Consider the following 15819-nt stretch of genomic DNA (forward strand, 5'->3'; position numbering starts at 1 on the left):
AATGGTTTTCCCTTAAGATCAGGAACAAAATAAAGATGTTAGATTTTGTCACCCCAATTCAACACTGTGCTAGAGGTTCCAGACAATCCAATAAGGCCAAAAAAGCACACTGTCTTTATTTGTATATGACAAGATGATTTATATAGAAAATCCACTGGAATTTACAAAAACTTACTAAAGCTAACATATTAGTTTAAAAGATTACAGGACACAAGATTAATTTCAAAAACAATTATGCTTCTATACACTTACAATTAACAATTGGAAATCAAAATGAAAACATGAATCATTTACAACAGCAAAAATATGAACTATGTAGGGATAAATCTAACAAAAGATGTGTAAGGTCTGTGTACTAGAAACTACAAACCATTCAGCTCAGTCACTCAGTCATGTCTCACTCTCTGCAACCCCATGAACCACAGCACAGCAGGCCTCCCTGTCCATCACCAACTCCCGGAGTTTACCCAAACTCATGTCCATTGCTCAGGGAAAAATAAGGCCTAAATAGAGAGATGTATCATGTTCATAGGTCAGGATATGGTTAGGATATCACTTCTCCAAAAATTGATGTACAGGATCAAAGCCATCCCAATCAAAATCCTAGCAGACAAAAAAAATTGACAAGCTGATTCTAAAATCCATATGGAATACAAAAGACTTGGAGTAGCCCAAACAACTTTGAAAAAGAACAAAGTTGGAACTCTACCACTACTTGATTTCAAGACCTATTATAAAGCCACAGTGATCAAGATAGTGTGATAGTGACATTGAGATGGACAAATAGATCAATGAAACAGAAAAAGACCTACACATAAACAGATATGATATAATTTTCAACAATGATGTAATGGTAATTTATAGTGAATAAAAATATTTTCGAATGCAAACTAGTACAGCCACTATGGAAAACAGTGTGGAGATTCCTTAAAAAACTGGAAATAGATCTGCCATATGACCCAGCAATCCCACTTCTGGGCATACACACTGAGGAAACCAGATCTGAAAGAGACACGTGCACCCCAATGTTCATCGCAGCACTGTTTATAATAGCCAGGACATGGAAGCAACCTAGATGCCCATCAGCAGATGAATGGATAAGGAAGCTGTGGTACATATACACCATGGAATATTACTCAGCCGTTAAAAAGAATTCATTTGAACCAGTCCTAATGAGATGGATGAAACTGGAGCCCATTATACAGAGTGAAGTAAGCCAGAAAGATAAAGAACATTACAGCATACTAACACATATATATGGAATTTAGAAAGATGGTAACGATAACCCTATATGCAAAACAGAAAAAGAGACACAGAAATACAGAACAGACTTTTGAACTCTGTGGGAGAAGGTGAGGGTGGGATGTTTCAAAAGAACAGCATGTATACTATCTATGGTGAAACAGATCACCAGCCCAGGTGGGATGCATGAGACAAGTGCTCGGGCCTGGTGCACTGGAAAGACCCAGAGGAATCGGGTGGAGAGGGAGGTGGGACGGGGGATCGGGATGGGGAATACGTGTAAATCTATGGCCGATTCATATCAATGTATGACAAAACCCACTGAAATGTTGTGAAGTAATTAGCCTCCAACTAATAAAAAAATTAAAAAATAAAAAAAAAATAAATAAAAAACAAAACAAACGAAAAAAATAATATTTTCAACAAATGATGTTGAAACAACTGAATACATAAATGACATTTAATCTATACCTCATACCATCTTTTAAAAAATGGGGTTAATTAACACCTATCCTTCTGAAACTATTTCAAAAAATTGCAGAGGAAGGACCACTTCCAAACTGATTTCATGAAGCCACCATCACCCTGATACCAAAACCAGACAAAAATACCACACACAAAAAAAGGAAAATACAGGCCAATATCACTGATGAACATAGACACAAAAGTCCTCATCAAAATACTAGCAAACTGAATCTAACAGTACATTAAAGGGATCATTCACTATGATCAAGTGGGATTTATCCCAGGCACACAAGGATTTTTTAATATCTGCAAATCAATCAGTATGATATATACCACATTAACAAACTGAAGGATAAAAACCATATGATCATCTCAATAGATGCAGAAAAGCCTTTTGACAAAATTTAACATCCATTTATGATAAAAACTTTCCAGAAAGTGGGAATAGAGGGAACCTACCTCAACATAATACAGGCTATATATGACAACTCATGGCTAAGATCATGAGTGCGAAGTTGCTCCAGTTGTGTCCAACTCTTTGTGATCCCATGGACTGTAGTCCTCCAGGCTCCTCTGTCTGTGGAATTCTCCAGGCAAGAATACTAGAGTGTGTAGCCATTCCCTTCTCCAGGGGATCTTCCTGACCCAGGGATCAAACCAGGGTCTCCTGCATTGCAGGCAGATTCTTTACTGTTGAGCCACTAGGTAGGGAAGCCCCAGCTAAGATCAAACTCAATGGTAAAAATCTGAAAGTACTTCCTCTAAGTTCAGGAACAAGAAAAGGATGTTCATTCTCACCACTATCATTCAACATAATTTTAGAAGTCCTAGCCATAGCAATCAGAGAAGAAATAAAAGGAATACAAATTTAAAAAGAAGTAAAACTTCACTGTTTGCAGATGACATGTGACTATACATTAAAAATCCTAAAGATGTTACCAGAAAACTACTAGAGCTCATCAATGAATTTGGTAAACTTGCAGGATACAAAATTAATATACATAAATCTGTTGTATCTCTATATACTAACAATGAAAGGTCAGAAAGAAAAATTAAGGAAACAACCCCATTTACCATTGCATCAAAAATAATAAAACATCTAGGAATAAGCCTACCTAAGGAGGCAAAAGACCAGTACTCCAAAAACTATAAGATGCAGATGAAACAAATCAACAGTGACATAAACGGAAAGATATACCATGTTCTTGTATTGAAAGAAACAATAGTGTCAAAATGATTATACTACCCAAGGCAATCTAAAGAGTCAATCCAATTCCTATCAAATTACCAACTACATTTTTCATAGAACTAGAGCAAAAAAGAAAAAAGTATGGAAACACAGAAGACTGTGAATAGCCAAAGCAATCTTGAGAAAGACAAAGGATGGATGAATCAGGCTCCCTGACTTCAGACTATACTACAAAGCTACAGGCATGAAAACAGTATAGCACTGGCACAAAAACAGAAATATAGATCAAGGGAACAGCAGAGAAAGCCCAGAAACAAACCCACGCACATATAGTCAATTAATCTGAAACAAAGGGGGCAAGAACACACAATGAAAAAAAGGCCTTCTTCAATAAATTATGCTGGGGAAACTGGACAGTTACAGATAAAATAATGAGATTAGAACATTCTCTAACATCATACACAGAAACAAACTCAAATGGATTAAAGGCCTCAATATAAGACTGGATACTAAAAATTTCCTAGAGGAAAATATGGGCAGAACACTCTTTGACATAAACTTTAGCAAGATTTTTTTGGATCCACTTCCTACAGTAATGGAAATGAAAACAAAAATAAACAAATGGGACCTAGTTAAACTTAAAAGCTTCTGCAGATCAAAGGAAACCATAAACAAAACAAAAAGACAACCCACAGAATGGGAGAAAATATTTGCAAACAATGCCACTGACAAGGAATTAATCTCCAAAATATACAAACAACTCATAAGCTCAATATTAAAAAAAAAAATCAAGAAATAGGCAGAAGATCTAAAGACATCTCTCTAAACAAGACATATATGTGGCCAAAAAGCACATGAAAAAATGCTCAACATCACTAATTATAGAGAAATGCAAATCAAAACTACAATGAAGTGCCATCTCACATAGTTCAGAATAGTCACCATCAGGAGGTCTACAAATAATAAATGCTAGAGCGGAAAAAGGAACTCTCCTACACTGTTGGTGGTAATATAAATTGCAGCCATTATGGAGAATAGTATGGAGCTTTCTTAAACTATACAGTTACCATATGAGCCAGCAATCCCACTCCTGGGCTTATATCTGGAGAAAAACAAATAATTCAAAAAGAAGCACCCTAATGTTTATTGCAGCACTATCTATAATAGCCAAGACATGAAAGCCACCTAAGTGTCCATCAACAGATGAATGGATAAAGAAGGTGTGGTACATATATACAATGGAATATTATTCAGCTACAGAAAGTTTTTTCCAGTAGTCATGTATGGATGTGAGAGTTGGATCACAAAGAAGGCTGAGAACCAAGGAATTGACGCTTTTGAACTGTGATGTTGGAGAAGACTTTTGAGAGTCCCTTGGACTGCAAGGAGATCCAACCAGTCAATCTTAAAGGAAATCAATCCTGAATATTCATTGGAAGGACAGATGCTGAAGCTCCAATATTTTGGCTACCTGATGCAAAGGACTACTCATTAGAAAAGACCCTGATGCTGGGAAAGATTGAAGGCAGGAGAAGACGGTGACAACAAAGGACGAGATGGTTGGATGGTATCACCAACTCAGTAGACATGAGTTTGAGCAAGTTCTGGGAGATGGTGAAGGACAGGGAGGCCTGGTGTGCTGCAGCCCATGCAGTCAGAGAAAGTCAGACACAACTGAGCAACTGAACTGAATAAAAAGAAAATGAAATAATGTCATTTGCAGCAATATGAATGGACCTAGAGATGATCATACTAAGTAAGCCAGACAGAGAAAGACATAATATTGCTTATACATGGAATCTATAAAAAAGGATACAAATAAACTTATTTACAAAACAGAAGCAGACTCATAGACCTAGAAAACAAACTTATGGTAGTGGTAATGGGAGGGAGGGGACATATGTATACTTATAGCTGATTGACGTTGTTGTACAACAGAAACCAATACAGCATTGTCAAACAATTATCCTCCAATTAAAATATTTTAAAAAATACCGAAAGAAAAACACCAAAAATGAAGGGGCAAGAGGGATAAATTAGAGGAGTCTGGGATTAAAATAATACACACTACTACATATAAAATAAATAACCAACAAGGATCTACTATATAGCACAGGGAACTATACTATCATATAATAACCTATAATGGAAGAGGATATTAAAAATATATGTATATGTAAAAAAATCAAAATAGATCATGACTTACATGCAAAATCTAAAACTGCAAATATTTCAGAATTTTTTTTGACCTTGGGTTGGGGAAAAATTTCTTAGATATGACATTGAAAACATAAGACATAAAGGAAAAAAATAATAAATTGGACTTCAAAGTTGAATTTTTCTACTCTTTAAAGACACTATCAGGATAATAAAAAAGATAAGTCATAGATCATGAAAAATGTTTTCAAATCACATATCTGATAGAGGTCTTAAATCTAGAACATATAAAGAAGTCTGAAAACTCAGTAATAAGAAAACAAACAACCCAATATGAAAAGAATCAGCAAAAGATCTGAACAGTTTCCCAAAGAAAAAAATATATATATAAATGAGAAACAATGGTCAATAGGGAAATACAAATCAAAACCACAATGAGACACTACTACATACCTACTAGAATAGTTTAAATTAAAAAGATTTATCAAGTGTTGGTGAGGATATGAAGGAACAGGAACTCTCACATACTGCTGCTAGGATGCTAGGAATGACCACTTTGGAAAACAGTTTGACAGTCTCTTTAGATGGTTAAATATACACCTAGCATTTCCACCCCACTCCCAGATATCTATCCAAGAGAAATGATCCACAAGAGAAATAGGTCCACATAAAGACTTGTAGACAAATATTTATAGCAGCTTTATTTATAATAGTCAAAACCTGGAAAAGAGTCAAATATCCATCAAGGTGGCTGTGTTCTCAGGGAAGCAATGCCAGAAGTATCCTGAGATTCAACCATGACATGAACGGTTTGACCTTGGGCTGGGCAGCAGAGTCTGAGGTCCTGATTTGGAGCCCACAAGAGGAATTGCTCTTTGAAATCCAGATGAAATTCTTATTCAGTAAGAGAGAAAGAGAAACAAAAGTCCATTATGGGCTGTGTACCCTGAACAGGTGTCTCTCCTCTGGGAGCTTCTGGGGAGTGGATTAAACCAGCATCATGTGCCAGCAGCACAAAGACCAGTGTGGAATATGGGGAAACCTCTCTGGATCTGAGGCAGCAGGGAGTGGTGGGGACTGGGGCAAGGGCACATGACCCATGGGGGATGGGGGCAGGCACCACACAGCATCTGCCAACCTGCCCTGCAGCATCATGGGCCCAGAGTTGTCAAATCTGCTGCTCTTTCAAAAGAAATGGAAATCAAATCTGAATTCTGTGTGAAGTTTCTGGTTGTTTCATGTTGGCTCCATTCAAAGAAACAAAATACTGATCAAGGCAAACAGAATATGTCTCCAGGCCAGCTCAGGGGCCACCAGAAGTCAACGAGCACTGAGAGGCCTCCATGCAATGCAGTTGGAATACTTGAGTCCCAGGCTCTGTATCCTGGTGTCTTGGGGGAAGTGGGTATATGCTTGAGCATGGGGGTGGAAGAAGGGGGCTTGTCATCCCCAGGGAGGCAGGTGCCCTGACCCCTTGCCCCCTCCCCATCTGGGCTTAGGATGATGGCAGTGGGGGTGGGCTAAGACGGGAGGTTGCCCTGTGAGCTCAGGTAACACTCTGAGCCCCACAGCTCCAGGTCCCTCCTCTGAGAAACAGACTGGGAAGTCTGAAGCTCAGGCATGAGGCAGTGACCCTGCTCCACCTGCCCCTGCTGAGGTCCTGCCCCATGGGGGTCTCTGCATTCGTGGCTTTGGGGATGCCTGGGGGTCCTTGGGTTCTGGTGTAGCTTGGACTGCTGAGCCTGACTCTTCCCTCCCTGACCCATAATAGCCACACCCTTTGCCACATGACCTCACAGGAGCGGCCCCATGGAAGGCATGGAGTACACACACTTGCCCCCCATGAGGAGCTTGGCCAAGTGACTTGATGGGGCCGTGGGAGCATCAGATCAGCTGACTGAGGCAGAGACTTTCAAAGCCTTACCTTTGAAGAGCATGATTTCCAGTTCAGTGTGGAATCTGTAACTCTATCCTGAAAAAAAAAGCAAACAGTTATCTCAGTACCAACTGTCAACCACCCCTGGGCACAGACCATCCTGCTAGAGTGTTTGTATCAGTTAGGAAGGCTTTGAATTGAAAGTCAAATAAAAGAATATATAGCTAATCATTGCTTAAGCACAAAGGGCTCCATTTTCTCACATAACAAGGAGGCTGGAGATAAACAGCTGCTGGTTGTGGTTCAATGTCTGGGCAATGTCTTCAAGGACCATTCAGCAACCTCATTGTTTTTATTTATTTATTTTAATCTTTAACTTTGTTGCCTCATGGCCACAAGATAGCTGCTACAGTTCCAAGCATTTCATCTTTACACAGCAAGGGACCTTTCTCATGAAAACCCCTCTGAGCAGAGGCTCCACCACAGCCATCCTTGGCAGGAACAGACACCTCCACCTCCATCACAATTATTGTCACAGCTTCACTCTCCTTCCAGCCACAGACTCACAAGCTACATTTGCCTGTGAGTCCTGTGCAGTACATTTGATTGTGGGTACCAGGTCCCATGCCTGCAGGGGCATCTGGGACATGTGTATTTGTCTTAATTTAGGGAAGAAAGGACTCACAACATAGGCCACCATTTCAAGGTGGAGACAGAAGAACTGCAGGAGGACTTTACTTTGTTGTTTCTCAAAAGGATCCCATGAAGTCTTCACCACTGGGAGGCTCCTGAGGTTCAGCTGAGGTGTCCGGCAAAAGCCATGTTGCCCAGGAATGGTTGTGATAGTGGCACCCCAGCCATCCCTCAGAAAGAAAGAAGCAGGTAACACCATGAAACACACACCTGTCATCCGCTGGGGACTCCCAGAGATACCCAAGTGCCGGATCACAGGTCAATCCCTGGCACATGGTGGAAGCCTCTCAAGGGAACTCAGTGAACTCCCCAGAGACACATGAGCTCTGAACTTGGGCCCAGTGGTGCAGCTGAGATGGGGACAGGTTCACATCCTGACTCTGCCACTTATATGTCTCAGTATTTAAATACTTAACACCGTGGTTCTCAAGAAAGGAGGGAAGAGAACTAGGTAGGGGTATTTTAATCATTACAACTCTGAGAGGTTGGAGGTTGTGCTGAATTTTGCCACCCTCTCACCATCTCCACCACCACCATTATTCTCATGGTTGTCATCATGAGCGGCAAGGAGGACTTTGCAGATGGAACTACAGTCACTAACCAGCTCACCTTGAAATGAAGAGATTATCCTGGATGAGCTAGATGGGTCCCCAGGAATCATGTGAACCCTGGAAAGTAGAAAGGAAAGCAGAATGAGGCAGAAGCACCAGAAGTTTTCGGGGTGCCTTTGCTGGCCTTGAGAAGGAGGGGTTTTGTGAGAAGGGACTAAATTTGGCCAAGAACTGGAGACCTTGAAGGAGGGCCCAGAGCCCAAGCAGAGCTGTACCCACAGATGCCACCTCGCCTTCCACATGGTAAGACCCTGAGCAGAGGATCAGCCTGGCCTAGCCTGACTACTGACCTACAGAACCATGAGATTAAAAATGGCATGCTTTTTTAAAGTCACTCAGCGTGTGATAGTTCATTACACAGAACACTAAGACAGAAGGGTCATGCCCATTTTTCTAGCTGAAAAACTCTGAGCTCAGACAGACACAAAGTGAGTGGTGGACCAATCAGCGTTTGAACCCAAGACCCTCTGACTCTGAAGCCCATGCAGTCACTTCCCATTCGGCCTGTCCAAGTGAGGAAACGGGCATAAGAGGCCAGAGCACTCCCAGCACTGGCTCCACAGCATCTCAACTCAGAGGAGGTAGGAATAGGCCATGGGGCCCCAGAGGCCCCTGACTCGTGGTCTGTCTGCATCAGCCCACCCGACCCACCACAGCCCCCAGAGTCCGTGGAGTTACACGGACTCTGGGGGCTTTTGGAGTCACTGCCCCTCAAAGTCTTAGGTGAAAAGCTCAGCATCACTCACCCAGCTGTGGTCGGACTCCAGGCCACAAGCTTCTCTGTGAAGAGGAGGCCTAAAGAGAGCAAGCCCCAGACGGAGGCCCACAGGCACCACCTCCAGGAGACCACAGCTGCTGGGGAAGAGCCCACGAGGGCAGGAAGAGGGCTGAAGGGCCCACGGGTGGAAGAAGGATTCCTGGGGCAGGGTCATGGGACTGGGGGCCATCAGCCGGCCAGTGAGGCCTCTGCAGCCCCAACAGAATCCACTTCTGTGTCCTCATGTCTCTGATCTGTGTTCCAAATCAGCAGAAACAGTTGTCCTGTGGGCCAGATCAGACACGAAGATCAAAGATGTATTCAGTTCAGCTGACATGGAGCTTCAAAAAAAAAAAAATCTAACCCAAATGTTTCAAATTGTGAGGTTTCACATAAAAGCCAGATTTCCAACCTCTTTTGAAAAATCAGAAGCTCCGGCCACAACGCGCACTAATTTCCACATGGCTGTGCTGGCTGGAGCTGAGTGGCCACCACACCTTCTGATGGGGCGTGAGTTCTGGAGCGCCACAGTCCCTACTGCTCCCCGCTGCCCTCCGCTTGCCTGCCTGCCTGACCCGTGAAGATACCTGAATTTCCAATCCTTTAGGCCCAACTTGATTCCATGACCTTACTCTTCTGCCCCTGCCCTGCCCAGTGCTGGGGGTCCCTAGAGGAAGGTGCCCAGCCTCTGTGATGTTAGCAGGGCCGGGAGATGTAGGAGTGCAAGAGCCTCTTCCAGATGTGTCTTTGTGAACAGCTGTTTACAGTGACCCAGTCTGGCTGAGAATTTGGCCAGGTCAAACCCCTTGATTTCCTGGTGTGGACCTGACAACACATATGGGCACCCATCCTCCCGGCCCTCATGAGCCTGTGGGCACCTTGGTGCCTAATGCGGCAGTTGCACTCAGCCGAAAGGGCAACTGAGAGAGGCAGAAAAGACCCTCCCTCTCCCTCACCCCTGGAGGCAGCTGCCCACATCCATGTGGCCCTCCGGGGAGGCCCAGCTCCCACCGCCACCACTGGGGCCACCTCCAAGGAAAGTAACCAAAACCTACTTTGTCTTTAGCCCCCTGGTCTTCAAGGAAAAGGCACTGTAACAGTTTTGGAGACGACACTTTGCTCCCCTCATTGTGAGCTGAGATACGGGCACTGTAATGGAAGAGACAAGAAATGAGTAGCGACTGGGGGAGGGAGGTGGAAAAATTAAATTTTGCGTGATCAGCAAGGTTTCAAACAATCGCTCGCCAACTGAAGTGGGTGCCACGTCTATAAGTCATTCTGTTTTATAGACCATTAGGATCTCCAGAGAGAACCTGCATGGAGACCACTGCTTTTTGTTGAAATTAAAATGTCAGAGAAAAAGAAATAGAACAAAACAGGGAATCTGCAATTAATTACCAGGCCATAAAAATTCAATAATCAGGAGGCAGAGCAGCAGCAGGCCCAGAGGTATCAGAGCCAGCGTAACAAGAATGGAATACATTAATCTTTTCAAATTAGTTTTTTAATCTGACGGGGATATATGGTGACATGCCTCCCCTCCCTGGCTGCCCCCCACCTCCACAGGCTCCGGTCTGAAGCCAGGCTCGGGGAGGGAGGCTCTGGTGTGAACTGGGGGGTTGCCCAAACCCAGACCCCCAGACAGAAAGAAGAGTGAGGGTTTGCAGGCCAGGCTGAGCCCAGGGCCCCGGTACCACCTGGTTCGGTGGAAGGGCCTCAGTGGAGGTGCCAGGAAAGCTCTTCTTGGGAGTCTGGTTTCCTCTGGGTCAAAAGAGCTCACTGTGTGACCCCCTCCCGCCAGGGCGTCAGAGGGGTTAACAAAGCAGGGCTGGGGAAGTAAGTGTGGAGAAGTAGTCTCTCTGAACTTTGGTCTTCTCCTCCAGAAAATGGGAATAATATCGCAGTCTCACAAGGAAGCTGGATGATAGTGCCTGGTGCTCAGTGAAACGCCCCTCACTGTTACTATTTGCACCGTCCTGAAGGGCAGTTCCCGACAGCCAGGAGCCTGAGGCATCCCCAGCTCGGTATTCAGAGAGCATTTATTTAGCACTTGCTGTGTGCTCAGCTAGGAGGGGTGGCGCGGCAGAGAACAGTGGCCTCGATCCTCAACCTGGAGAATAGTCAGGTCAGAGAAACATTTTTGGGGACAAGCGGGATGCAAAAGATCAAAAGGCAAGGGGAAACGCACTGCCCTTCCCAGCAGGCCGCTTGCCTGGCGACGGGGAACTGGGGGGAACTGGGAGGAACTAAGAGGGCTGACTGGAACCCACGCAGCACCTAGACCCCAGGCTCCTCCCTTGAACCCTTCCCGGGGCGGGGCGGGGGGGGGGGGAGGTGCGGCGGGCTGATTGGTTACAGGATCAGCCCCACCCTTGGGTCTGCAAGGCGATCCCGCCCTCCACTCCTCTGGTCTACCCACGTGCCCGGGCTCCCACAGCTCCGGTCAGTTCTGGGCTCTGGGCTCCCAGTTCGCCCGGGTCTTCAGCTTCAGCCAAGCCGCCCCCGCACCAGACCCGGAGCAAGCCGGTCTCTGAGCCTTGCTGGGCCGAGCCTCGCCTGGGAAGCTCCCCGCAGCGGAGCTCCAGTCTGCCCAGTGTGTTTTCTGAAGGTCTGGTGTCAGGGGGACAGCCTTGGAGCAGCGGCCGATGGAATCTGACTCATTTAAATGTAACACTTATAGCCCAGTAGGTGCCAGGCTCTGTGTGACTCCTTCACCTGGATTTTTTCACTTCATTTCCCCACCCCCACCCCCAGGGGGTTGGCACTATTAAGAACCCCACTTTACAGAAGAGGAAATTGTGAAGCTGGGATTGCTCACCAGTTCCCTGTGTCCTGTGATCCCTGAGCTCAGCGTCATGAACACAAGCAGGGCAGCATCTCTCATTGGCCCACCCCATTTGGCACACAGCAAGTGTTCTCATCGATGTTCAGCGGACAGCGTCCCTGCATCCCTGCTGAACAGACCTGCAAGGGGGACTCACCTGCCCTCTGACGTCCCCTCCTCAAGATGTCTTCCCTCCAACCTGTGACCATAACCATGGCTGCCATTTCTGGAGCACCTACTGTGTGCCAGGCTGTGTGATCTAGTGTCATTAACGTTAAGACGGTCCCAGTTTTACACAAAGGAAAACCAGAGGCTCAGAGAGACTGATGGGTCCGAGATCTCATATCCAAGTCCAGCTGGCAACCAGGATTTTAGCTAAGGATATTGTCTCAGCACCCCATCAACCAGACCTGCCCCAGGGCTCCTGAACCCCTCCTATGGTTGTGTCCCCCCGAGATATACACTCCTTCAACCTGACATCCTTGGTGACCTCCCCCAAGATGCCTCCTTTGATTCTCTCAGTCACTCCCAGGGCTCCTTTGTTTTCTATCATTTTGTACCTGTTACTATCCTATTATATCGACAGTCTATTCACCCACTCACATATGCCCCAAGGGATTCTCAGAAAAAAACGGTAGCGATGAGGAAGAAGCATAGCCAGAAAGTGAAAGTGAAGTCGCTCAGTCGTGTCCGACTCTTTGCGACCCCATGAACTGTACATGAACTGTACCTGCCAGGCTCCTACATCCATGGGATTTTCCAGGCAAGATTACTGGAGTGGGTTGCCATTTCTTTCTCCAGGGGATCTTTCCGAACCCAGGGATCGAACCCTCGTGTCCTGCTTTGCAGGCAAACTCTTTACTATCTGAGCCGCTTCAAATTTTCCTCTGGGACTTAGGCCCCTAGACCTCTGGCGTCGGGAGGGAAAAACCCAGACACCCAATGTAGTGCTTCCTCCCTGCCCGGCGCAGTTGCTGAAACGGCCACCAGATGACACCAGAACCCCTCGGGGCGGGGGCTTGCAGTAAGGGCATGTGGCCGCCAGATGGTGGTCGAGACCGCAGCTCCGAGGACACTGCCCCGGCAAGGCGGAGCCGCGAGGGCCCGCGGGTCTTGCGGCGGTCCCAGTAGCCCCAGCGCAAGTGACCTGGACGCCAGCTGCCTCCGGCCCGCACCATGACCCAGCCAGTGCCCCGAATCTCTGTGCCCGCCGCGCTGGCCCTGGGCTCGGCCGCATTGGGCGCTGCCTTCGCCAGCGGCCTCTTCCTGGGTAAGTGGCGCCGAGCCTTCCGTACCCTAGGCAAAGGCCTCGCGGGGAGGCGGGCGGGGGCAGAAGCGAGGCTTGACTGCGGCTGAGGCTAACCCCTGGCACTCTGGACACCCAGGCCCTGACCCGGCACCACCCCTCTCCTGCAGGGAGATGGTTCCCTCCTTGGCGATCCCGGCGAGAGAAGCGCCTGCTGCCCCCTGAGGACAGCCCCCTGTGGCAGTATCTGCTGAGCCGTTCCATGCGGGAGCACCCGGCGCTGCGGAGCCTGCGACTGGTCAGCAGGGCCGGGAGCGGGACTGGGCGCCCAGCTCGGGCAGGGAGGGACCCACGTGGCCGTGTGACCTTGAGCTGCGGCTATAGCCCTTTCTGTGCTTCCGGGCTCCCCAGGCCCGGCACAGTGGGAGTTCGTAGGGTCTGCCCTTGAGCCACGCCCATAGCCACGCCCCTGAGGCTCTAAACTTGGGGCACAGAGGGGTGACTGGCAGAGCTAGCGCGACCCTCTCCTCCCCCGACTTAGCTGACCCTGGAGCAGCCGCAGGGGGATTCCATGATGACCCGTGAGCAGGCCCAGCTCTTGGCCAACCTGGCTCGCCTCATCAAGGCTAAGAAGGCACTGGACCTGGGTAGGCACACGGTCGGGGACACCGGGGACTGGAGTCACCGGGATGTCCCCCTACTCTGGTCTGAGCCTGTCCGTGTCCGTTTCCCCAGGCACTTTCACAGGCTACTCAGCCCTAGCGTTGGCCTTGGCCCTTCCCCCGGCCGGGTGCGTGGTGACCTGCGAGGTGGACGCAGGGCCCCCCGAGCTGGGGCGTCCCCTGTGGAGGCAGGTAAGTGCCCCACACACCTCGTTAGGCCGCTGGAGCCCTACCACTCCCAGCTCCGGGAGAAGGGACATGCTGACTCTGACCCCACTCCTGCAGGCTGAAGAGGAGCACAAAATCGACCTTCGGTTGAAGCCCGCCCTGGAGACCCTGGGTGAGCAACGGAGTGGAAAGGGCCTGGGCGCCATTTCCCTAATGGGACCACCCGGCACGAGCCAGTGACCCGGTCCGCCAGGCGGGCTTGGGCAGTGACAGCCCCCCGCCACCCGGTCCACGGCCACACGCAGGGTGGCAGGCCGGCGCCCTCGAGTACCTGAATGGCCACAGCGCCTGGGCCGGCCTGGGCGGGGGCTGCTGGCTGCTGGGGCCTGCGGACTCAGCCGCCTCTGCCCCTCCTCCCCTGCAAGACGAGCTCCTGGCCGCGGGCGAGGCCGGTACCTTCGACGTCGCCGTGGTGGACGCCGATAAGGAAAACTACACCGCCTACTATGAGCGGTGTCTGCAGCTGCTGCGACCCGGAGGTGTCCTCGCTGTGCTCGGTGTAAGGGGTAGCCCCCGGGGGGTAGAAGAGACCCTCTTGGGCAGGGTGCATCTTTTCCTCAGGCTTCTCCTCGCCGGTGCTCCAAAGCCCCGCCCAATACAGGGGCTTAAGCTCCTACCCCAGGGATTCCAACCGAGTTCCCGGGCTTTCCATTCTGCCCTGCTCAGGTCCCCCAGGCCCCGCCCCCACAGTGCCCCGCCCCTCCGCAGGTCCTGTGTCAGGGAGAGGTGTTGCAGCCTAAACCACAGGACAAGGCGGCCCAGCGTGTACGAAACCTGAACGAGCGCATTCTGCGGGATGCCAGGGTCCACATCAGCCTCCTGCCCCTGGGCGACGGCCTCACCTTAGCCTTCAAGATCTAGGGCTGGCCCCTAGTGAGTGGCATCAAGGGAGGGGCCCTGGGAACCCCAGCCATTCCGCGCCTGCTTTGAATCTGACAATAAAGTGAGGCCTGGGACACGATCTTGTACTTCAGTGGTGCGGGAAGGGAAGGCCACTTCTTCACCAAAAGGGAACCTTGCGGCCACAGATATTCATCCCCTCCCTGGCACACTCCTGAGGACCCTCTGGCACCATTGGGGCTGTGGCCTGACCACCGGAGCTTCCAGCTGACTGGAGGCAAGATATCAAGTTTTAACTGACCCACCCACATGGAACTGGTTAGAAACCCCAGATCCTTATGGAGATTTACCTCCAGGGGACCTAAGGGCTGGAAGATTGGTAGAGGCCTCTTGGACTCCCTCTTTACATCTCTTCCTAAGAGAAGCAAGCGAATGAAGTTCCTGTTCAATGAAGCTAGGACACTAGTGGAGAACAAATTGGCATCCGGGGGCAGGAAAGGGTCCTTGCACTGTACTGTTGTAGGCTACACCAATTCTGCTAGCCATGTGCCCATGTCTTCACAAAACTGAACCTGGCTTCACCTCTGCAGTAGAGGCCCTGGTCAACATCACCTGAGACCAGGCCACTTGACTTAGACTGAGGGCCTCAGGGTTACTGGAGTATATACTGTCCTCCCCGAAGTCCTGGAGGAACATGAGACATGGGGTCACTGGCCAGAGGTGTGAAGCAGACAGTCCAATAGGTAGGAGGCAATTTTTAACAAGTTCCCCAGAAGGAAACAAAGAGAATGTTAGGTTTTCCATAAGCCTATTTAAGCTGCGGGGGGAGAGGGAGCCAGGTGCTTCACTCTTCTGGTTTAAACCTGTTTACACCTCACCAATCTGTAGGAAGATCTTACCTCTACACCACAAATGAAGATCAGGCTCATATATGAAGTGTTCTTTCCACTAAAATTGCCTCAGGCAGAAACAGCCTCAGCCTAGAATACAATTAGGTTTTGGCACCACATTAGCCCTGAAGTAGAAGTA

At 48.3% G+C, this 15819-nt stretch overlaps 1 protein-coding gene and 1 long non-coding RNA gene across 2 annotated transcripts; one reads left to right on the top strand and one right to left on the bottom strand.

Moving 5' to 3' along the window:
• Positions 1-7596: 7596 nt before the first annotated feature.
• LOC122446363 lies at positions 7597-12699 on the bottom strand. The gene is made up of 5 exons (XR_006270856.1): positions 11809-12699; positions 10046-10139; positions 8980-9274; positions 8232-8290; positions 7597-7792 (listed from the first exon to the last, which is right to left on the bottom strand). It is a non-coding gene; the product is annotated as an uncharacterized LOC122446363 (long non-coding RNA).
• A 166-nt stretch (positions 12700-12865) lies between these two features.
• COMTD1 (catechol-O-methyltransferase domain containing 1) lies at positions 12866-14911 on the top strand. The gene is made up of 7 exons (XM_043476465.1): positions 12866-13084; positions 13231-13358; positions 13602-13707; positions 13796-13914; positions 14008-14062; positions 14316-14449; positions 14659-14911. Exons 1-7 carry the CDS (start codon positions 12991-12993, stop codon positions 14809-14811), a joined length of 789 nt encoding a protein of 262 aa, XP_043332400.1. The 5' UTR covers positions 12866-12990; the 3' UTR covers positions 14812-14911.
• Positions 14912-15819: the final 908 nt, after the last annotated feature.

The sequence above is a fragment of the Cervus canadensis genome, chromosome 8 (assembly GCF_019320065.1).
Source record: "Cervus canadensis isolate Bull #8, Minnesota chromosome 8, ASM1932006v1, whole genome shotgun sequence".
Lineage (NCBI taxonomy): Eukaryota > Metazoa > Chordata > Mammalia > Artiodactyla > Cervidae > Cervus > Cervus canadensis.